Below are 24797 nucleotides of genomic sequence, written 5' to 3'. Positions count from 1 at the left end.
TGTTAGCCTCTCATATTTCTCTTATGACTGTACTTAATTATTGCAGCCGCCGCGGTGGCTCAGTGGTTATGGCGCTCGGCTGCTGACCCGAGAGACGCGGGTTCGATCCCGGCCGCGGCGGTCGAATTTCGATGGAGGCGAAATGCTATAGGACCCTGTATTGTGCGATGTCAGTGCCCGTTAAAGAACCCCAGGTGGTCGAAATTTCTGGAGCCCTTCACTGCGGCGTCCCTCATAGCCTGAGTTGCTTTGGGACGTTAAATCTTCATAAACCATACCATACTTCATTATCGTTTGGGCATACAGCGCGTACCCACTGGCCTCATGGTGAAATCCTGGCTCCCCTTATACTCGTTTCTGTGTATTTCTTTTACGAGAGCTTTTCTCGCAGGTTATGCACTTTTTGTAAACTCTTTTTTAATTTATTTTACTTTCACTGGGGCTATTTATTGAAGAACCCATTTCTACAGTCGTTCACATACTTCTCTATAGCGCTGAAATGATGTGCTCTGTTGTTCATTTATGATAGCCGCTTTTAAAGACAGGAGTTGAACGCGATCCACGGCAATATACGGGGTCGGTCAAGAGTTCCCCAGACCACAGGGTCTGCTTTTTAGCTGTATAGTGAGGCAGTTACTCAACCGCGAAGCTCATGATATCTGTAGAGGGCAAAAGAAGCATCGTTCTAACCTCTTACAACCTTGATAGCTTTATAGGCATTTCAAGTGCCAGGATATAGCGAAGAAAAGCACAGCCTCTGTCCTGGGAACTTTTGACCAACTCTGTACGTGCCTAGCAAGGTCTTGTTTCGAGCCGTAAGCCACTCATACAAGACGGAAATGTACTCCCCGGTGAACCTTTCCAGCGCTCTGTGGACAAGCCTGTAGATGGCTGTACATGATCCTTGGTTTTCTGTTTGATTTCTTTTGGCTTGAATATCTGGTGACGCTTTTATTATATTTTCTCGCTCCGGTTATGTTTTCATTAAGCTGGGAAGAGGACGCACCTTTATTGTAGAGTCGTGTATAGGAACAGAAAGAAAGAAAATAAAAGAAAATCAAAGGAAGAAGGAACTGGAGTGTGGAGACGGAAGCGAGAAAAAGAGAGAAGTTTCCTGCTCTCGCCTAAAGCACAAACGTACGATGTGCGAGGCGAATCGCGCAACGCTTATCGGCTTGTGTAGTAGCAGCAGCAGCATCGAACAGCTTCGTCGCTCCCAGTCAGCGCATTAACATGCGCAGATGCGTCCGCGGTGTTGAACATTACGCAGCAACCGGTCAGAAGCAACCGCACCAACAGTTGCGTAACTTCAAACGCCAATTCGAAGAATACACGTCTGGCGCCCCCCCCCCCCCCCCCCCCCTTTTTTTTTTACATACCTGCACATGGAGACGGAACAGAAACGACCACGTCTGCGGCGCATCAACTTAGAGAGAGAAAAATGATCTGAAAACACTGCGTTAAAAGCGTGATATCTTGAACGATGGAGCTGTTGGCACCTGAAGCGTTGCGAGGCGCCGCCACAGGGGAGCGATTAAAGGGGGTGGGGGGGGGGGATAAAAGTTTCTCGAGTGAACGAATGTGGAAGGAAAAGAAAAACAAAAAAAAGGAACCTGATTGGAGTGGGCTGCTGCTGCCTGCTTTACGAATGAATCAAGGCAGTTTCGTGTCCGCGGCAGCGTGACCGCGGAGTCTCCCCCCATACTCCGCACTGGTTGGTTGGCTGCACGGTTACAACTAAACATCGCCCCTCGCGCGACCTCGACGAGTCTGGTATCGGCGCTTTCCTACCTTCGGCGATGTTGCGTACAGGAACTGTTGTTTTTCTTTCCTAATTTTTTTCCCCTCCGCTCGCGGATAATCGATAGTCCAAACTATCTCTCGGGCCGCGCGCAGTGGGCGCTGAACTGGAACGTGTAAAAAAAGGGGCACCCCAAATCGCCCCGCTGGGCGCGCGACCGCGCTAAAAGAACGACGTGATTCTTCTCGCAAAGCCAGGCGCACCGCGGCAGGCCGGCAATTTCGAGTCGGGTTGCGTTGCGGAGAAAATGAGCGTTCGTACACGTATATATAGGAATCGCATGTACTGCTACCTGCAGGCGCGATTGCGCTTTTATTTCCTCCCCCTCTTCACCTCGTTTCTTTCTTTCTTTTCCTCTTCTTCTCTTTCCGGCTGACTACTACTGCGCCGCTCTCATTAATTTTTGGGCTACCTTGGCAATCGCTCGATCGTGTCGAGGGCGTCGGTCGTGCGCTGTCAGCGCGGCCTTCCGCTGCGCCACCGTTCCGGCCAATGAACGGGTCTCTATTACGTCGTGTCCGATCGGGACTTCTTCCTGTCCGCTCGCGGTCTCGCCGTCAAAACAAAGGACACCAAGCACGGACCCCGCCGAGCTCAACAAAGATAACCGCGGTGCCACCCGCCGCCCTTTTGTTTTTACTTATCCTCCGCCGAGAAACAGCACTGTAGGGACAGAATGCCGCTAAGCCGTCCGTCCGCTAAGTTGACCTTTCTGGGCGAGCGCGGCGGGGGCCACCGCCAAGGCATCCATTAGCGCTGTTCAGTAGCGACGGAAGCCATCATCGGCGAGTTACTCGGAAGAGCTCTAGACCGTGCAATCAGCAGTGAAGGGTCTGCCTTGTCAGGAGCAGGAACGGAAAGATCAAAAGGACGAGGGGCAGAGGTAACAACGAAGGGGGAAGAAGAAGCGGGAGGCACGGACCCTTCCTAGTCTTCCGTTTTCTTCTTCTGTCGTTCATCGCCTCCTCTGCCCCCCCCCCCCCCCTCCCCCCCCCCCCCCCCCCCCCTCTGTATGCAAGCCAGGAGATCTGGAGGCTCGTGCAGCTAATAACCCTTTTACGAGCGCTTACGGACAGCAGCACTCCGGTCATCCTATCCGCGCTTCTTACGCCTGTAACCAGCAATGGGGGATGCATGGCCGGTCGTCCAGCCGGTCTGGCACGGGGGAACAGGCCACCGTATCAACCAGCTGGAAGCCTGGACTGGACGCGCCGGACGTCCTTGTGTTTACACAGGCTCCCCTCCCCCTTTCCTCTCCCACCTACCCTTCAGAGCAGCCCAGCGCGCCAGACGGGTGTCCTCCCAGAGGATCCGTCGATGAGGGTGGACCTGGTACATCCCTCAGCGTGCGGGCGTCCATGTCTCTCAGGAGCCGGAGACCGCCCAGAACAAAGAACATGGCGGCGGCTCTGCAGATCGCCAGCGGGCGTGGTCCTCCTTTCGTTGTGCCCAAAACTCCCGGCCGGCTCCAGAATGCGCGTTGTATTTCCTCCGTCCGCTCCAAACTGTCTCGCCTGCCTAGACCTGAGAAGGGCGCTTCGGTTGCGCTGACGCTGCCACGTCTTTCTTCGCGGTGCACGTTCGCGTCTAGGATAGCTTACTGGCCACCATCAGGCGGGTACACGTTGTCTCGGTGACGGCAGCAACAAACAAACGGCGTTTGTACGCGCAGGCGAGCAGCAGCAGCAGAATGCAGCTCCGAGACGTGCCTTATAGCGTGCTGCAGCTGGGCTTGGCGAGCAAGGCCCTCGCGCAGCTATAGGGGCCCCAGGAGGGTGGTGTAGGCACGTCGGCGGGAAGAACAACCACGTCGCGTCCAGGAAGGAAGAAGAAGGAACGCAGCGCGGCGGTGTACCGCGCATGGCCACACACGCACGCACGCACGCACGCACGCACGCACCGATCGCGGTCATTACACAAACTCGGAACAACAGGGTGCGGTGTCGGGGTCAAGCCAAAAGATGGCTGGCCGGCCTCTGCTGCTGCTGCTGACCGGCTCTCCCGGCAGACCCTGCCTGCCCCTGCACCATATAAGAGGGGAGGGGGAGGGGCTGGGCGAAGCTCCTTGTTCTCCATCGTGGGCGCGGCGGCAGCGACCATTGCGTTAGCTCCCACTTTGCAGAATCCGCGGTCACACCTATGCGGCGATGGGGCCGCAGTAGTCGGGAGTGCAAGAGGAATGCCGGCGCCCGCTATAGCTGCTTGTTTCGGCCCGGACCGTCCCCTGTTATATTCATGGGCCGCTTGTCCACGGCATTAGGCGCATCGATTACTACCGACTCCGCTGCTGTCCCGGAGCGTAGCTGCGCTGGACGGAGGAGAGAATCACATGTCGCCGGTGATGAAAATGCGGCCCTTAGTGTCTTCGGGTTGCTCTCTTCTTTCTAGTGTGTGCTGCGTGGCTCGGTGTGTAAGAACGTATACAAAACATAGCTTCTAGAAGAAGTTGCGACACGCTAATAAGAGTGCGAATGTAGTTGTTTGCATAGGGCTTTTGGTAGAAATTGGGCAAGCATTGGGGGTACTTAGTGCTAAAAGCTACTGGAAGTACTTGTGCGCTGGACTGGGTCGAACCATGTAATTAACTATAGTTCTTTTTCGTTTTTTTTTTTTTGCTGAAAGTTTTTCTCATATACGTACCGCATAGCGCGAACTATTAAGTCGAATCCTTTCACAAATATTGAGTCCACTTCACCTCAGTGCCACAGCACTGCTAATGGCTGAGCAGCAAACTTTTTATATGAAGTATTACAGCCGTACTTCGTGGGCTTTATTTAGTGAGATATATGAGCGTGAACCCGATAACACCACGTGTACCTCCGAAGCAGTAACATTCAAGCTCAGCACTTTATCCTGCTTTTATGTATGGCCAGCGACGCCGCGATCAATGCAGCGAAAATGTGGGGAAGCCAACTTAACAAATTCATAAACGGATTCGTTGTTTACGTGAAAGCAAACCTGTGTCCCTGAATACTTTTTTTTTTTTTTGCTATAAAGAATAGCCAGAAATACGAGCGCCAACAGCGGGTCTGAGCTAGTTGTTTTGTACATATTTTTATGTGTTCATCTCGGAGCCGCGCATTGCTTTTCATGGGCGAGAGCGACCTATCGTGTATTCTAGTTTGAAGTACAGAGTGATAATCGCGACCCTTGGGAGGAAGTTATTTTCCCGGAAGGCACTAACGGAAAGAAAAAAAATTAAGGAGTCTCGGAGAGGTATACCGACAGCCCTCTGCTCAAGCATGGCACGTCAACTCTTCTTTCTTTTCGTTCGCAGCAAATTGCGCGAATCTTTGGCTGGATGCTGTTACGAACCCCTACAGATCACGTGTTTCGGACATTTGATCTTTCGACGGAAACGAAAAATCGCGAAGCGGATTCGTTTGTTGCTGAGATCGAATGACACTTGTGCCTCGTCTCACGTGTCGCTGTGTGTGCTATGTGTGCGTGCCAAAAATTCCGCATTTTTCGATGCTGTTTTCCGCGTGCACCCTTGCCCGCGTATTGCGTTACAGGTGTTCATCAGGTGACCTATGTTCGGTTGCATTGCACACGGCGCACAGGCGTTTGGATCAGCGCGTTTTCTTTGCCAGTTTGGTGTCTTCGTAGACTGCTTTAACGTGGCTTCACGTTCGGTGCACCCTTTTCTTCGCATTCTTTTTGACCTGATAGCGTTAAAGGCCCCGTTCACCAGACAATCTGGTGTCGGCGTTGTCAGCGACGGCGTTGTGAGCGAAAAATCACGGGCGTGGATCTGACAGGTGCTCCCCAGAGAGCAACCTAGGAGGCAGGTGGGCCACCCAGGTCACGTGACCTTGCGTCGTCGTCATAACCTGCCCATCGGATAGTGAACAAACTGCTCACCGTGGAAGGTGGCGGTTAATGATTGGTCGTTCGGGGAGAGCAATCTGGGCCGCACAAGGCTCACCGCTGGGAGCACCCGCCATCGCAGGGCAGTGGCGCATCGCTTAGCCGCTGCACCACGGCGCCAGGAGGGGTATGGGGACTCCCAGAGACCCATGAATGTAAGGTATAGAGAGTGACCTTCTGCATATATGGGAATTAACCCATTATGTTATCTCGTCATACCCTTAACGCGCAGCTTGTGTGTCCCTTCCAATTTTGTTTTCTTTTTGTCGTATGGCCTTCTCTAGCAGGACAAGTATTGCTTTGGTTATTACAGAGTGATGATTTTAAATTCTAAAATTGCGGAAATTTTCCTACTATTCGTTATTGATTGAAATAGGCTGATGTCTGAAAGAGACACGGCGTTTGGTGACAACAGGGGTACATACGTGGTGGAGGGGAAAATGCTTAATTAGCAGTTTGGGAGAGGAATTGATGTGGTTGGACTCCCTAGTCTGGGACTCCATTGGCAATCGCTGCTGCTAGCGCTCTCTCTTTGCTCCTCGTCTCGGGAGTTTGAACTGAAGAGAACCGCATCCCACCGCTCAGTGGTTGGCTTAGTTCTTACCTCGATTTTCAGATTTTTTTTGGCAGGCCCACACCACAGGATGTAGGTCCGCCTTCTCCCGCATAACTAGCATTCTTTACTGAAAAATGCTAGGCTCACGGCGTGCAATCTATAGACGGGTGATTAAAGGTATGTGTTTGTAGTCGCCTGATGTGAACTTCATGTTTTTTGCTGAGGCCATTAGCCGTAGGGGATATCTTCTGCGTTCGAGTCTGTGGTGTCGCAGCGAATAAAAAACAAAAACAAAAAGGAACTGCCATTGACAGAGAGAAGTAGAGGAACAGGATGTAAAGAACATACCTAAGTTGAAGGCATTTCAGTCGAAGTTGAAAGCATAAGAATTCGACCTTAGTAAGCACGCAATCTTTAGAATTGCATACCGCAGAGAAACACGTAGAATGTACTTACATGAATGAAAGTGATGGAAGGCGAAAGTCAGACTGATCGACTAGCTCCGGGAATTTTTTAGGAGGCAGTGTAGCATTCAGTGCCTGGTGGTCGCACCCCATCAAGCAAGTAATATAATATTCGGAAGCCGTGTATGCGTACTTTTTATGACTGTGAATAATACCTTTAGTGACCGTTACTGACGGATGGCAGCTTAATTGTGTTGATGATTTCAGCGGAAGGAAGCTCGTTTGTGTTTACTTGTTTGTTGTTAGTCGAGGCAACCCTATTTGACAGGCTACACAAGGAAATGAGTGTGCTGGCTTTGACCGCAGCGGTGGCCTTGTGGTTGAGCATCCGCCTCGCGTGCGGAAGGTGGCTGGGTTCGATACCCAGTGCCACCGGCTACCCACCGGTGATACAATGGGTGCAAGCTTTCTCCTGGTCTGGTGTTCGGCTTCTTTAGGGTGAAATAATTGGGAAATGGGTCTTTGACCCGGCCTTGAGTGAACGAAAATACCTTTTGCCATGGCGCTCTTTCGCCGCAGATGCCCTCGCGCCTTAAAAATTTACGATCATCAAGATTACTAGGCAAGACGCTCGAAGTTATAAATACGCGCGCTTTCACACGGAAGGAAATTCTGGAAGATTTACGGTCAGTTAGGAGACAAATGTTGCAGGAGGAGAGGCCTTTGTAAAGCCGAGTTTTTCGCAACTGCGACTAACGAACGTCTCCGCAAATGGTAGCGCTTCCGAACTTGCCCGCTCTTTTCTCAAAGGCGCAGAAGAACGTCTGGGAATCGCAGCGTGAGAGCCGATAGGGGATTTTTTTTTTTTTCTCGTTCTTAAAGGAAGGGAGATTTTTATCGAGAAAGTTCGACTTTGCGTTCACTTCTCGCGTCCAGCTCGCAAATCAGGCCGTCTCAGAGTGCAATTCGACGGCGAGCTTTGAGATAACTGCAAACAATAAAGGGTGCGCGCAGTCCATTGGCGGCTCCTGAAACCCGAGCTTATCCGCGACAGGATCGTTCGGAAGTCTGTAATGGTTGTCTGCGGCTTCTCGTGCAGTCTCTTGCGCCTTTTCTTTGAGGGGGCCGCCGTCCACGCGGTAATGGGACCAGGGACCTGCGGGCAGACTGGATTACGGCGATCTGTTCGTGCGCGTAAGCCATAGTTAAACCAGGCTTGGCGCTAAAGCTTCACCGGTGTGTAGAGCGCTGCTTTACCTTCGTCCCACCTCCCCCTGCACATCTCTTAATCCCTATTAAGACTAAAATTTTTTGTCGGTTTCCTGTTTTTTGTTATTATTCTTTTCCTTTTGAGTGGTGGGCTGAGGCTATCCTGATGTAGCATCGACAGTTAGTATGGGAGCGGTGCCATTCTCTTAGCGTGAACCGTCACAACATGCACCGACTTAAAACGCTAGAGCTTTGAGTTTTGTTCTGTCGTAACATTCTGTAAGCAGCCAGCGAGGGCCTCTGCTTTCACCTTCGTTCCATTCGCTTCGCTGTATTGGTTTCCGAAAAGGTGCGTACTCCGTTCCGCGCATTGTGCCATGAAGGGAAGTTTCTAGGCAAGTTTGCAGCGAATTTTGATTTTGAAGCCTTCCCCATAAAGAAAAAAAACCTTGCAAAAGAAGGCCCTAACAATATACCAGGTGTCCCAGCTAAATGTAACCAAGCTTTTAAAAAACACTGGGTGTCCTAGCCGTCTGAAACCAAATGAGGGTTGTTTAGAGCCGCGTAACCTAGTCTGCAGTATTTGTTTCGTTCTTCAAGGTTGACTAATTAGTTAAGATTAATTAACTAACTTTTTAATTATTGACATGAGGAACAAAGTGTCAATGGAAAAGTTGTAGATCGCTTTGAGAAACAGCTTATTGAGACATTTGCCGCAAAGTAATATTTACGTAAAGTAGTTTTTTTTACCGGCTTTTAACCATAACCCGCAATATAAGAAAAAGTTTCCACATGACAACTGTGCCACTTCAACGTCCCAAGACGCTCCTTAAAGAATAAAATCAATTTCTTCTGAAGTCCTCTCCTCGATGAGACTTTGGGTGCACATTGGGGCAGAGAAGTGAGCGAGCAGCTGGTCACGTGACAACTTTCTTTTAAGGCCAATAAATTAAGCTACGTAAATCGTAACTTGACGGAAACAGCACCACTAGCGGTTTTTCGAGGTGATCTAAAACTTTTGCCTTGACACTTTCTTCCTCAAGTTAATAATTAAAAAGTTAGCTAATTAAACTTAACTAATTAATCAACTTTGAAGAACGAAAAAAATACTCAAGACTAGGCCACGCGACTATCAACAACCCTGAGTTGGTTTCACTGGACTAGGACACTTCGCCTTTTTTAAAAGTTTGGTTACATTTAGCTGGTACACCCGGTATAAGGTGATGAATACACTGCGCCCCCCCCCCCCCCCTCCCTCCCCAAGGACATGTTTTCGTGAACCCAAGGCGAAAAAATAACGGGGAGTAAAGGCACATGCCGAGGGAAAGGAATGAAAGAATGGGCGCAAAAATCTCATTTGTAGAAATGAAATTGCTCCACTTAGTACTTCGGATCAACGTTTAACAAAACCTTGGTCCTGGAACAGAGGGAACGCCTCTGTTAGCCCTCCATATAACTGACCCCGCGTGCTTTGCGTCCATTGGCCATATGCACGGTGAAGGAGCGAGCCACATTTCCATTGCCTTCGCATCGCGTATAGCAAGCTTCCGGCCAAGTATTTTTGGACATGAAGGGGCGGCGCTTGAATGTGCGTTCCGCACGCACAGTATGCTCAGTGATAGCTATGGCTTCGTACGCTGTGTACACATTCCTCGCTATCCGGAATCACTGACGCGGCCGTATTGCACGCGAGCCGACATGTTACATCGTCGGTGCTGGCCGTATAGGAACGTGCCATATCCGCAGCCGCTCCTCCTCGGTGCAGACCTATTGGGGCGCGCCTCGGTGGCGTTTTCCACTCGCGGCCACGTCCCCACTAATGCAAGAAACGTGACGGGACTTAAGCTTTGTTCTCCGGGCTCCGGAAGGGTATGCTCGATTCCTTGAGGACACTGGCTTGCTCGTATAAGTGTCCTGTACGATCGGACTGTTCGAATTGTGTTGCAGGGTAGTTGCTGTGAGGCAGCATGACGCTTCTCTCTTGCTCGAAGTGCCTTGAGCCGCTTAGCTGTGCTACGAGCTCGCTGTCAGCCACTTGCGGCGTGATTCATTCGATTGCTCTTCCTGTCCACCCGTGCAAGTGAGTTTAAAAAACGCTGCACTACGGAGCTGGGTTTGAACGTTTCAAGGAGTTCACAGATGAAACATAAGGGGCAAACCCTTCTCTTCTTATACCGGACTATCTCTATAGCTTCTTGTAGAATATGTCCATATGTCGTGTTGTGTTACAGCCTTAATGAAGCGGGATCCAGGCAGATTAACTGTACATTAGAGTTAAAACACAAGCGTCTACTACGGAACGCTTCCCCGAGCTTTGTAGTCGTATTGTTTGCATCACATTGATGCGTCACACATAGCCACATTCAGTACTCTTGTGGTCGTGGTTACCAGTATGGACGGCGTGGAGCCGCTATGCGCGATCATGCCTCTTTGAAACGCGTATTCCACCTCCGGAATATGGATTTTTCGCCTAGAGGATTCATTTGAGAGGTGCGATTTACCTGGTATACTTAAGTTGGACGTTACATTTTACAACAGCTTCGGCCTTTGACTCCACGTATGCAAAGTGCGGGCATGCGGTAAAGTTTCGTTATCTGTTTGTTGCAGTTGGACAGTAACCGCAACCAAGTACTAGTGCCCGTTTGTGTAAGAGGGCTCCAGCAGCGGCACACTGATGTACTGACGTCTTCTTCCTAAGAATCAGCCACGGTTGACTCTGCCTCGACGTCACCTACGAACAAAGAGGGTACCTCCTCCGTCGCTCTCCGTCTGTCCCGCTCCACGAACAGGAGCGTTATTTCGCATTATCCACCCCGAATAGCGCATCAGCTTCAGTGGGCGAGTCAGCACTGAAAGGTAGGGCGTCCTGATCGCGGACAGCCCGTCACGCGCGTCTCACGACTCAGCGCGGAAAAATTGACGCTGGAGTCGCTGTCTTTCTCGTCGCTCATATACAACTAAACTCGAAACTGGTGCTGCTCCTTCTCCGGACACGACGCGCTAAATGCGGTGCGCGTCGCTTGTGTCGCGCTTACCTTTTACCGCTTTGTAAATATTTAACGCCAGCGACAAGCGCTGGCCGCGCCGGCTTTCTCCTGACGGGCGACGGTGAGCTGAGCCCGTGTGCGCTCGGAAACGTCGCTCACTATAACAGCCAGCGGATCACGTCTCGCTGAAACTCCCACCTTCCCTTCTTCCTTCCTTCGTGTCACCGAGGCATTTTTTTTTTTACTTTGCGTTTAACCGCCTTGGTGTGCGGTGTTCTTGCAAGCTCGCCTGTTTGTTTTAGGCGCGCTCGAAAAATGGCAGCTCCTCCACATGCAAAGCCAATGTATACAGAGACACGACGTCCTATAGTGTGCGTGTCGCTTCGTGCTCAGGAGTTTCAGTCGCTCGCGCCTTAACTCGTTGTGTCTGGCGAGCTTGCATGGGGTCGACGCCGCGCGCGAGAGAGGCGTTGTGCGCCAGCGTCTATTCGCGCGGAAAAAACCAGAACGAGATGGGTTAAGGCGGGAGTGAAGTGTATTGACAGGCCTGCTTATTATACGGTGGCCCGCTGCGCTTGTCTTCGCTCGGCGCTGTCTCTTGTCGCGCGCGCACCGCGCTTAGCGACGACTGCAATCTGCGAAGAAGACGCCGCATGGATGGGAACGCGTGGCATGAAAAATTCACGCTTGAGCGGTGAAAGCGTGGTCGAAGAAGCAGAGTTCGTTATTGGCTTTCTAGCAGTCCGCGACTTTAAAGACCATTCTGTATCAGGGAATAAAAAAAATCGCGCGTAGCCTTGATATATTCGTGTGTAAGGAAGCTACATTGTTCTTTGCTCTCTAAGTAGAATTCGTAACTTCTACACTCATGTCCTGCGGATTGGGTGAGTTCACAATGAGACTGAAGCTATTCCGAACTGTTCCTGTGGGAAATCTCGGATCGCAGTAAGCGTGTTTCTTTTTGCAGAGGCAGTGGTGTGGCGCGTTGGCCGTCTGAACAAAAAATCGCAGCGCCTCATAGCGGCCGAGGCGCGAAAGAGTGAAGAACAATGCCCTCCACTTTTGACAGCCGTAGATATAACTAGAGTTGCCCAATGTGAAGCGTGCCTTGGATCCTTGAGCTGTAAGATAAATGCATCGTTTTAGAAATACATGAAGAGTTGTAACGCATGTGGAGATGCTGCCAACTGTACTTAATGTGTTTTTAATTAGGGTTTATTTGTGCTTTCAAAGTAATTTATATGCTTCTTATTGTCACTGGTGTGTTCGTGAATGGTGTTTTGTTTTGTTTTGTTCCCTCCTGCCATAGCCTCAGATGAGGCTTCTGTGCATGTGAATACATAAAAATCACCTCTGCTTACCCTTCCTCCATAATTCGCAAAACTCAGCGAGAGTTAGAGCCGCAAGTCTGCCTATTTAGCCATTAAAATAACCGCAGGAGCTGTGTTTAGTGGTAGGTGCACGCTTGTTGGTCACGAGACGCAATCCGAACCACCACCGCCACCACCACTGTGCCGACCAAGTTCCCGTTCTAGAGCGCGCTGCAGGCGTAGTGCGTAAATACCGTGCTCACAAGTCACAAGTGTCGCTTGTAACTCAGCAACACAATTGGTTCTGTAACAGTTAAGCAGCATCACCTCGCGGCTAAGCATTGTCTACACCATGGCAATCTCGGATTAAGGGGACGAAGAATGCGGCAGCTCCATCTGTGGTTAAGCTAGGCTAAGCAGACTTGCAGCGCCATCTTGGGCTGAGCAGACCACACCGGATAGGGAGACGCAGCTCCGGTGCTAAAATGTTCTAGAGACAGTTCTCGCTGTAAGATGGATACACGCTTCGCGTTCGCTTAGTGGCTTTGAAAGAGAGGCTAAGCCTGAATTCTTCTTTTCCCTTCTTTTCTTCACTTTCTCTGGGCAGCAGCAGTCCTTGGGCAGCAGCGGCGGAGGCCTCCGCGGCGATCGTCTCCCGGGCGACGCGGCGGCCAAGCGGGCGGGCCAGAGCCCCGCGGATGGCCTGTCCGCTGCCTCCGGGGCCGACTGTGACACCGAGGGCGCCCCTCTCGCGGCCCACCAGCACCACCAGCAGGCAGCGGCAGCAGTCTCAGCGGCGGCGGCGGCCGCGTCGTCTCCCGCCTCGCTGCTGGCCTCGCTGAACGCCGGGGCCGCCCTGCTCGCCGCCCGGCAGTCGCAGCAGCAGCATCATCAGTCGCCCATCCTCCTCGGCTCCGCCTTCAACGCTATGGAAGCGGCGCAACGAAAGCACTCCCTAGCAGACAGGTGAGAGCGCCCTGTACGGCTTCAATCGCGGTATAGTTGCACGAAACTACACCTGGACACGATCTGCGGAGCGGACGGTGGCGCCATCTGTGAGCTGCGTTGTCATTTATTGGTAGTTCTCTCTAACTTCTTGCAGAACTTTTGCTGTATTAGCCTAGTTCCCTCAGTTTCACGTAGATGGTGTCATCGTTGTCAGGAGCATAGGAAAAAACGTCCTCGGAAGCAATATCCCCTGAGGAAACGCTTTCTAGGAAAAAAGTCCTCAAGCGAAAAAATCACCCAAATGTTGAATTCGTGGGGAATTAGACTTGAAGCAACCTGTAGGCAATTGCTACGCCTGTGTCAGTTATTTAAATGATTGTGGCTCTACCACTGTTCCATAAGGGTAGCGTCCTCTAAAAACTTCAAGAGTGATTGTGACACTGATCGCCGCTCAGTTCGAGACCCCTCAGGGTTTTCGATGACAGCTGTTACGTTTGTCTCAGCACCATCGAAGTTATTAACGCCCGGAATCTGTTCGTTCTTTAGTCACTTCTAAGCCAATGCATTATTTCTGGGGACTTTTTAACCGGGCACTTTTTTTCTGGGGACGTTTTTCCGGAACCTCGTCGTCGTCCGTCTGCATATCACGTTCCAAAGCTAAATGACAGACAACTAAAAGCATACATAAAAAGCTGCCGGCCCAGGCACGACCACCCCGTACGGTTATCAACCCTTATCTCCAGCCCCCGGTGAAGGCGAACTTAGAGAATCTAATTCTAACTGGAGGGCTTAACCATGATGCCGAGTACACTTTCTCTCAGCCAAGAACCTGCCCAATCATTCATTGGCGAATGCGGATATCTTGTACATGCTTTTGAACAATGTTTATTGCCTCAGGCCACAAAAATTAAATGGGTATAGGAGTGTTTGTTCAGTGCAGCTCAGCGGCAATGGCAGTCATGGCAATGACAGTCATGGCAATGGCAGTCATGCGTGACGTCATCCGGCGCGCCAGCAGCTAGCTCTGATCACTCCCCGTGCGCTGCGGGTAATGCTCTGCGTTTTGTTGCGAAAGCAACACTACGCGAGTCGCCGAGCCATTTCGCGGAGCGGAGGAAAGGCCATACTGAGCATGCGCGAAGAGCAGCGAGGTCACACGGCGCACAGCGGGCGCACCGCTGCCGTCGCTGCGCGGGTGACTCAGAAGTGCCGCCGCCACGCTCACCAGTTGCGCATGCGCAGAAGCTGCGCATAGCTAGCGTGCCGGGGCCGCCGCCGCTGCCGCGCGCTCTCCATCGCCTCTTTCTTTTCGCTGCTTTCGCTATCCTCCAGGTTTAACCAGAGCTAAACCATTGCCAATTTTTAATTTTGGTCTGCGGAGAAGAAACGGCGGTAATAGCCGACAAGGAGCGTGAAAAACTGAGGACTGAAAAAAAAAAAAGACGTACGAGTGACGGCTAGCAGCTTTTAAATCTTTGTTCGTGATAACTGTGACATGAGCAGAGCTGGGCAGCTCATCAGTGTGCCCGCAAGCGGCGCGACAGCTTCCCCACTTTTGGAACCAACCATAGTTTCGGACTTCGATACGTAGGTTCTACACGTATAAGAATGGAGAAAAAATGAGGTTATGAGGGTAGGAAAGGAGGGGAGGGGAGGGGGGGGGGTAACTTTCTCACTCTGGGTAAACAAATGAACCTCAACAAGGTTGTTTCTTGGGCTAGTTGATTGCTCATGATTTTTGCTAAAAGTAAGCGCACAAGAAGACGGGGACTAGCGGTTGGCCCTGCCTCTCTCCCGCTTGTCCCCGTCTTCTTGTGCGCTTACTTTTCGTCAAAACTGAACCTCGCTTTGTTGGAGCGGGAGACGGAAAGAAAAATTAAGGAAGGTAAGGACCGTACAGGCTCCTTGGATACATGTTTGATATGGACCCACCTGTAGCCGCCGCGGTGGCTCAGTGGTTATGGTGCTCGGCTGCTGACCCGAAAGGCGCGGGTTCGATCCCGGCCGCGGCGGTTGAATTTCTTTGGAGGAGAAATTCTAGAGGCCCGTGTACTGTGCGATGTCAGTGCACGTTAAAGAACCCCAGGTGGTCGAAATTTCCGGAGCCCTTCACGGCGTCTCTGATAGCCTGAGTCGCTTTGGGACGTTAAACCCCGTAAACCAAACCAAACCAAACCCACCTGTGCTTGGAGCCGTAGTGTCGGCGGGTGGAAAATACGACGTGCGAGTATCAAACCAGCGAATGGCTTTACTCACGACCTCATTGATTAATCCGAGCTCTTTCTCGTCTCTCCACGTGTTTCTTTTTTTAACATATTTAGCAGCGGATGTCCTGACGCCAGACATGCCATTGGAGGAGGGGTGGGGGCAAAGTGCTACATTGTATCAAAGGCGCGGGGAGATGGGGTTGGGTGAGGGCTTGATTTTACAGTGGGAGGCAGGCACCCTCGGCCTCCCTCACGCTATCCCAGCCCGCCTGGCTGCGTGCCTGCATGAAAGTCACCGCAACACATCAGAAGAAGAAGTACTTGCCTCCGGTTATCATGTAACTGTAGCGACTTACTACAGAGACAAGCCACTTCCGAAAGTTCGTTGGAAGGGTTCTATATCCCTTATGAAAACGGTCTATAGAGAGTTTATAGACTTCTTATTGACTCTATTGACTTCCTACACATATTGATTTTTGTCTATTCATAGTCTATAGACTGTCTATAGATAAAAGGCTACTAAAAGTGTATGGCCATAAATCTATAGATTGACTATAGAGTGTCTATGACATTTGTATTATCTAGAGACTGTTCTCTGGGATTTTTCTATAGACAGTCTATAGACTTTATAGACAGAAGTCTATAGACACTCTGTAGACTGTCTAAAACTTTTTTTGTAAGGAACCAAGAGGACTCAGTTAAATCTTGAACATCTCCATGTTGCTATAACTCCGCAACCCTTTCTGAAAAACCGTTTCTTCTGTAGGCTTTGATCGCCCAATTTGCTGCGACCTCGCTGGGCAGGCAGTGGAGTTCGGCTTCTTGCGCACCAAAGCGGAGACATGCGCATACGCATTAAGCGTAGCGCTTGGTATAGTTCTCGTTGCGGTCCGATGTGTTCAATGTGCACTCCGATGTACAAAGAAATACGGGTCTAACAGTTCAATGTTAGGATGATAAACATGTTAACGCCCACTTAGAGTGCGTTAATCACACCAGTGAAGTCTGACAGAAGCTGTATAGCCGTAAGCTTAAGCTCGTCTTCCACACCCAAGACAGACAGATCCTATATCGCCACACCTAGGTGCCGCGAACTGTGGCTGAGCTAACGCGTTCTAGTTGCGTTGACCGACGGTTGCAAACGCGCCTAAGCAGATCGCCAACCATTTCAGTTTCCCCGCCACTCCGCTGAAATCTACACTGCAACAGGTAACCACAGCTCAGCAAACACCGCTCCATTCGAGTGTCTATATCGGTTCCCAGTAAGCACACGTCTCTATCGCTTCAATGCTTATCGTATCTTCACGCTCGATCTAGAGCGCGCGCGAGGAGTGTCCCTTAAAAGATATCCCCCGCTAGTCATTAGCAAATGAGAGGATATATAAGCGAACGCTTACACGTGTACAAAACGATGTAAGCGAACTCTGAGAACAATCACAAACCCTCCATCTTCAGCTCCACATTTTCGCCGCTCTCCTCCACCCTGCAGACTGCGTGAAATGGACCGTATACATACCTACGCACGCACCCAGCCTCATCACGGTATCGCACGCGATGCGCACCGTGGAGCAATGGAAACAACAACAACACTAATATCGCACGGCGAAACAAAACAGTAGCGGACGGAGGGCGGGGAGACGTGGAAATGGGGGGGGGGGGGGGGGGGGGATAAGGAAACGCGAACTCCGTGCATGCATAACAAGTGCATTAGGACTCGGGCCAGATGAGCTGACTGCTTGAGGGAGCAGTCCGAGCACGGAGCCAGGCTGCGAGGGCGCACTTTGAATGCGACGGCGGCGACCGGGGGCGGGAGCTGTTGTTGCGGCGCTATTAGCGTTGCGCCTGCCGAGAAAGGGCGCACCTTTCGGCGTCTGGGGCGGTGGGGGAGGCCCCAGGTGCGGCGTCGGCGCGAGACGGAGTGCCAGCCTCACGCGAATCGATGAGGCCGGTCGATACGGGGACCGCTCCTTCTCCCCGTCTTCCTGGCGCGGACAGACTGACTGCAAATTAAGCGTGACGTTGTTTTTGTTCTCTTTTGTTGCTCTTTTTTATGTATACAGAGCCCCTCGCGCGCACTGGCGCTGCTCTCCAAAGCGTGATAATGCGGTCCTCCTTGTTTTCCTCTCCGCAGTCTATGCGGCGTGTTCTGACTGAGCGCACCGGCATAAAGGCCGGAACGACTGGGGGTGAAGAAGCCCTTTTGCGTTTCCCCATTTCCTTTTGCCAGTGGGCCGAGTTTAACGAGATAGCGCGTGAGATGCGCTGTAGTTGAGGTTGTGTTCTGACTCGGCGGCTGGGCTTGTTTGCCATTCATTGAAGGGGTGTCTAGAAGCCGATGCTATCCTGTTTCTAAGCTTATTTTTCGTGTTTTCTTTTTATGTGTGTGTGGAGGGAACTGCCTGAAAATTCGGAAAATCCGCAGTTTCGTAAAATCGAGGAGATCTCCAGTAGACGGCAAGGTTCTCCGTGCCAAGAGCTGTAAAACGAAGTTTATAGAACGTAAGCGGATGGCCTTTACGTGCCATGTCGTAGCAGAAGGATCTTGCGTTCACGTGCTGTTTACTCAACCTGCTGGTTAATGGTAATGTTACCTACGTGAGCCGAGGAGTACGGGCCCTGGAGAATGGGGCCTATTTGATCATTTGATCAAGGTATCTGAGCGCCCGTGATCAGTGTGCAAATTAGAGTGGGCGTTGAGGTGGGGTTGCCCGTCGGGCTGCTCTAACTTGCGAGCAGACGGCTGTGATTGAGACATCTACTAAGAGTTGGCAGACGTCAGCCGGGCCCCTCGCCCAAAGCCACCTATAGATGGCGCTGCCTCACCTCGGCGCATCGGCGGCACCGGCTTTGCGCGCTTGATTAAGACTTGCGGCAGACTTCTCGCAGGCTTGTAAACACATCGACGTTGGTAACCCGGTACGTTGGTTAGGTTCACTTGCGGGAACAATAGTTCAACCGGGCTTGCAGCCTCGTAGGCTGGCTTGGCGCTATAGCTGTGAGCTTATTACACGTGACAGATGACACGTGTCATGTACAGAGCACGTACGAAACTTTCTTGGCACGATATTCATAAAAACGAGAACTTACCTATCTAATTTTCATTTCCCTCAGATTTTTGTTTGATCTTTTGCTATTCATTACGGCGCAATTATCGCTTATAAGAAATTTGAATTTCGATACTTTCTTGTTTCTGAGACACAGCTGAATTATATACGAGTGCCCTTGGGGGGGGGGGGGGGGATCACGAAGCGTGCTCATGCATGCCAGCGTTTGATCATAACACAACGTTCTTGATACATTGCAACGCGTTAAAAAAATATGGGGACTACTAACGTGAGGGATTTTTTTGTTACTGTTGTTTTGTACTGTTTATTAGGAGTGTAAGAAGGCATGGAGGCGTCCACATTGGGTATTAGTGGGCTAGTCGCAGGGTGCGAAGAAATCAGTGTTTTGACTGAAGCTCTCTGCTATTGTTTCATTTACACGTAGCCTATGTGGTTATGCTACTGCTTGACCGTGGTGTGGAGCTCGCGAATGCCTTACCTATCACGGCATCGGTATAACGGCACGGAATTAACTTGAGGAAATGCCGACCAGGAAGTGCTGGCCACCTCTTCATCACTGTCCACGCAAAAGGCTTAAAATTTTGTCACTTCACGGAAACTGAGTATCCTATCAGCGTGCGGTGGTTACTCCATCACCCCTATAGCCGGGCGGGAGAGCGCAATTAAGAACTATATCTGCGCACTAAAAAGCGCCAAACAGGACCCCGTATATAGGGGTAACCTGAAACACGCGCCCCGGAAGGCACGTCCCCGATTCCACAACGTCGACTTCGTAAACTACCGCATCGGGCAGCGGTTAATTACAGGCTTACATTTTGAACCCACCTGGGCTAACGCATAAAGAAAGAAGAACGTAGGCGCTTTTTTTGGAGCAAATATGACGTTTCTGCCGAGTCGGAGCCGGGAGCGAAAGAAACTGCAGAGGACGACCGACCGGCGACGACCTATGGAATAAAAAATATCGCTCGACAAAGAATCAGCAGCAAACAAATAAAAAGAAAGCCGGAGTACGTTCACGGGGATGGAATGGAAGTAAATGAAGCGGGCGTCCCGGGGAAGGAAGGAGTGGCCTGGCGTGATCGAAGAGCGCCCAGTGTCGCTCGGAATCGTATAATTGGCCTCTCATTAGAGGAGCGCCTCTTGAAAGAGCGCGAGCACGCGACCAGTTTTATTTGTGCCTGCAGTTGCGAGTTTTCCTTCTCGAGCGTCTTTGAATTCTCTATATATGCGCCACCGCGTACCATTATACGACAAGCGTCGTGGCGCGCATTTACATTCTACACGCGTTTCTCTTTTCTTTGTTCTTTTTTTTTCCGCGGAGGCTCGTTTTATTAGCTGCGCGCGTGTGGCGTTTAAAAGCGGTCCGAGAGAGAAAGAGATTGATGAGGAATGCCTCCTGACTCTTGTCTTTATTTATTCGTTTTTAAACGCGTGCGCGCCTTGCTCCAATGACGGGTTACATTACTCCTTAATTGTGATTAGCTCCCTGGTTCGGTAGCTTTATAAGCGACTAATAAGGGAGTGTCGTAAATCACTGTTCTTGTCGCAGTAACGAACTACAGCTCTGTCTTTCCTTGCGGCGATTACGACCTGCGCACCGCGGGCCTGTTCGTATAAGGGCGCTGTTGGCGGTAGACTGCCCCGCCGGAGATTTCGTGTGGACACTGATTTGTTTGTTTTCTTTGCATACTCCGCTTCTAAAGAGTGACAACACCGCGGATAGAGTACGTCATCCAGTTGATGCGCTGATTGCAAACCGTCTTGCAAATAATGGGTCCTCATTACCAAAATACTGTGAACATCACAGCGGGAATTTTTTCTGCGTGAAGGCTGATTGAACGCTTCGAGGAGTCACACTCAAGTTGCCGCTGTGCGTACAAGGGAAAAGCGTTGTACGCAGGCTAGGCATGACTCGCTTGCGTCTACGCTGCAGCACAGGCAATAGCGAACGGATTTGAGATAGCGTGTCAGGGGTACCAGCGTGGTCTACGCATCGCCTTCTTAGTCACACACGTCGTAGTTAGGGTTAGCTCTGGGTGGAGGGTAAGAGGAGGCAACCCAGACGAATGAACAAACACACTCCCGCATGTCCTTGGCGGGACGACGGTCGCACCGAACACAATGCCCTTTCGTACCACATGAGGACGTGTCTGCTGGCGCCCTCCCGGTCTCTCCTATGCTAATACAGGGCATAACTCTGTGTACGCGGAGATAGAGAAAAGTGAGAAGGTTGGTGAGGAGGGGGGGATGGACGTCGCCGACGCTGAGGCGCATGCGGCTATAGGCTAACTCGTCCAACGGCTGCGCGCGTCTTGCGAAAGGTGCGGGCGCTCTTTTCCCGCGGATAGGGACCGACGTGTCAGGTTGGTGGTTCGAGCGCACGAGGAAGTCGTAAGCGGAGACGACGCCGTGCGCGAGCTCCAGACGCTCGCCGCAGGCACGCACGTGGGGTGTAAATATGCGCGGCCGACGGCGGCGATGTGCGCGTGTGAGCGGCTGCGCGAAAACCGAGACCGCGCCCGGAACACCCTTGGAGTCCGCCCTCAACCCGGCACCTGCTGTCTTCTCCGCCTGCTTTTGTATCTTGCACATTTTCTTTTTTTGTTGTTGTTGTCCTTTGATTTGCATCGCAATACCGGAATGCCTGACGTCCTTACGCCAGGCGAGCTACGCAGCCTCTTGTTTCTATGTTGGGGGGTTCGACGTGACGTGGAAGGGATCTCTTATTTGAAGGAGCGCATGGTTGGAAGACCTGGCATCAATGCTCTTGCTGTTATTCATCATCATCATCAGCCTGACTAAGCCCACTGAAGAGCAATTCAATGCCTCTCTCATGTCTCTTCAATTAACCCCATCCTTTGCCGGTTGCGGCCACCATATCAGCGAAAACTTCTTAATCTCATCCACACGCCTAACTTTCTGCCACCCCCTGCTACGCTTGCTTTCTCTTGGAATTTACTCCGTTACCCTTATGGACCAGCGCCGCCGCGGTGGCACAGTGGTTACTGTGCTCGGTTGCTGTCCCGAAAGACGCGGGTTTCGATCACGGCCGCGGCGGTTGAATTTGGATGGAGGCGAAATTCTAGAGGCCCGTGTACTGTGCGATATCAGTGCACGTTAAAGAACTTCAGGTGGTCGAAATTTCCGGAGCCCTTCACTTCGGCGTCTGTCATAGCCTGAGTCGCTTTGAGATGTTGAACTCCATAAACCAAACCAAACCACCTTAAGGACCAGCGGTTATCTTGTCTTCGCATTACATGCCCTGCCCAAGCCCATTTCTTCCCCTTGATTTCGACTAGGATGTCATTAACCCGCGTTTCTTCTCTCACCCACTCCGCCCGCTTGCGATCTCTTAACGTTAGACCTAACATTTTTTTTTTATTTCCATAGCTCGCTGCGTTGTCCTTAACTTAAGGTGAACCTTCTTCGCTAGCCTCCATGTTTCTGCCCCATAGGGGAGTACCGGTAAGATACAGCTGCTGTATACTTTTCTGGTGCGAGGTGTTGAGTGCTGGGATTAAGGGGGATTACGGGGTATTAAGGGCGGGGACACTATTTTACGCCGCTGTCGTAAAACTGGCGCCAGAGAGAAATGATTACCCGGCCATAAGGTCGTAATGAACTATATGGGTGTTATCTGCTCTCTGCATGGGTTTTGTGCTGCGTTCGATTGAGCTAATTACATCGTTGAGCTCGAAGCATGCTTTTCACGACAGGGAAGCGAACCCGAGCGCTCGTGCTCAGTAGCATAACGCCACAGCCGCTCATACACCTGGCCAGTACCGCGTAATGCATCCGGAAAAGAATCGTTGGGATATGCCACGCAGATCCCTTCGGTCTCATTAAATAGGTTCGTCAAAACCTGCCGAGCGCTTCCTTGATTAACAATGCATGCAAAGAAAGGATTGATAAGTAGAGAGGAACGAAGAAGGAGATAGACAGAAAGTGAATAAAAGAAGTATAATGCACAAACTGACCCTGTTTTGATGCCCCAGAGGGAGTGAGTGCAGAAAAACAAAGCTGATGAAGATAACCCTTTTGCACCCGGCAGATAATGCGGAACGCCGGCGTGCTAAATGTGGCGTGAGCAGCGCGCGTAGCCAGGCGGGCTTGGGGAAAGATTCACACTTCTTGCATGACTCAGCATCGCGTCCCCCCGAAAGAAAGAGGGGGGGAGCGGAGGTCAGCACGCCGATAATCATCTCACCTTTCCGGCGACCGCGCGCCCAGCAAACCTGGCTCCTCCGTTTATGTATTTAATTTCTTTCTTTCGGTTCGCGCGCGCAAGCTGCCGATGCGGCGGCGGCGGCTCAGTGCCCGCCGTTAACACCTCGGCGCAGCTCCGATGAAGCGAGATTAATAATCGCCTTCACGCTCCGATGCTGCCACGGCACGCGGTTGCGGAGATGCGCCGGGCACGACCGGAACCCAAGCCTGCGGAAAGGCAGAGGGGGCGAAGAAGCCTGCCTTAATATGCGGCAGGGGTAGAGAGAATTGGTATATCTTGTTTAATACGCGACCTCCTGGTGTTTATACTGCGCGCTCTAACAGAAAAGAAAATAAAGAAGATAGGAGGCAGGGAGAGGAGTATTCGTCCTGTGGGCAGAAACAGCCTTGCTCACAGCCGTTAGTTCCTCAGCAATCAACCATTGGTCGCACTTCAGAGACTAACTGCGCATAGCACGCATAGCTTGTAGTTGCTCTAATAACCACCGGTAGCGAGAACTATTTATTCATTTATATATTTTAAGTACCTCACAGGCTCTAGATGCAGCTCTAGACGGGAGGGTTATTGCATTCCTGATTACTTGAGCCATGAATGAGGAAATGCTATAGCAACTGCAAGAAGCAGTCAGCGCAACACTCTAATAAATAAAAAGAAATATTCAGAGAGAGGAGAGCGGGTTTGTCCTGTTGGGACGAATTGGCTGGCCCGCAGTCGTTAGTTCCTTGACGGTCAACCAGTCGGCCTCATTTAGAGACCGAGTACGCGTAGCACGCGTAGCTTTCATTTGCTTTAGTAACCATTGGTCGCTTGAGCCGACTGTTTTAGTTACTGCCATTTACTCGTTTCTGACTCGGAGAGCTGGAGCGGCGCTTCACAAAATGGTGCCGACGGAGAATCGCTGGTATGCAGCTGTGTTTCCGTTAACATTTAGTCTTACATCTTAGGAAGTAGTAGTAGGAAATAAGGAAGTAGTCCTGCCTGGAGGGTGGTAGGAAAAGAGCGGAAATGCTTATTACGAATAGCGCAACAAATGTAGCATATTTGTGTCTCCAGTGCTATGGGCGTCTCCCGGGCTATGACGGTATGAGCTATGGAGCGCTGCAGGTCAGTTTCGAACTCTTGAGTTGCTCTAGCCTGCACGGACTTTTCAAAAGCACACGGTTCTTGCTGCGGATTTTGAGGCTGAGGAGACAACACTAAAAGCTGCCCCACTATGCTATTCAAATTTCGTTAAAAAGACGTGGAACAAAATTTTGTACTTTTCAAATTAGCCCATTTTGGAGCACATTGGGGAGCATACGGTTTTAGGAATCTAATTGTAACTGGGGGCGAAAGAAATGCATGGGAATTACATTTTTTAAAGAAAACTACAATTTGTACAACTTCGGACATCTTGGACAAACTGCAATGATGCTGTTTTATTTCCTTCTTGCCTCTTTATTATGTTTCTTTATACGATGTCTTCAGAGGGTTGCGCTCATTTCTAATGCATTTCTAAGTCTACCACTGACATGTTCATTAAGGGGCCCCTCAATTAACGAGGCAGCACACTCGTCTGGCGTAAACGTCCCGCCACTGCAAGATTTTATTTGAAGAAGAGAAAAGCCGCTTTTATAGTTCCATCTTGCTGCCAAACGCGTTACATATCTAATCGAATAAGATAAGTGTGAATATAACATGTTATTAAACCTCTCACATCTGCATTGTGAGAGTAAGTAGGCGATTTGGCTGAATCGAACAGAAGGCATTTTAGGAAAGTATATGCTTCCCCATGTAGCCGTTCCCTTCGCTTCCGAAAGGTTTGTTTCACCTCTGGCTTTCTAATGCTGCGGTGAAAGCTGTGGCTCAGGAATGCACATTTGTGAAGTGGAACTCCATTCTTTGTAGATAATTATGCACCGACTGTTCTTTATTTATAGAGCCGCTTCTCTATGGCCTGTGCAAAAGCATCCCATCTTGGTCTCCACTTGAGCGAATGTGTATTTCTTAATATTTCTTTCAGTAAAGCCGTATTCAGGGAAAGAGTATGGTATATTGAACAGTTTCGAAGGTGGCGTAAAATGTCGTTTTCTTTTTGTAGTTTCGTGCGAAAAATCCCCGAGTCAAGAATTCGCTACTAGTTAATCGACTGTGGCCAATTAAGGGGCGAAACTTGGTTCTATTTTCTTTTACAGATGAGCGCAAGTTTGTCCGATGTTCCTCGTCACACGTA

General features: G+C 50.7%; 1 protein-coding gene across 2 annotated transcripts in view; it reads left to right on the top strand.

Moving 5' to 3' along the window:
• Positions 1-24797, top strand: part of LOC149363523 (uncharacterized) — a 481039-nt gene that overhangs the window by 186934 nt on the left and 269308 nt on the right. Inside the window, exon 2 of one of the 2 annotated variants that reach the window (XM_089573521.1) lies at positions 12748-13103. In XM_089573521.1, the coding sequence (XP_089429647.1) occupies positions 12748-13103 (356 nt within the window). Of the gene's footprint in view, positions 1-12744; positions 13104-24797 lie in introns of both variants that reach the window. The other variant, XM_089573520.1, reaches the window with a different exon arrangement.

The sequence above is a fragment of the Amblyomma mixtum genome, chromosome 2, assembly GCF_055824585.1.
Source record: "Amblyomma mixtum isolate Tamu chromosome 2, ASM5582458v1, whole genome shotgun sequence".
NCBI lineage: Eukaryota > Metazoa > Arthropoda > Arachnida > Ixodida > Ixodidae > Amblyomma > Amblyomma mixtum.
Note: the sequence above shows the minus strand (reverse complement) of the source record. Positions and strands in the feature narration are given on the sequence as shown.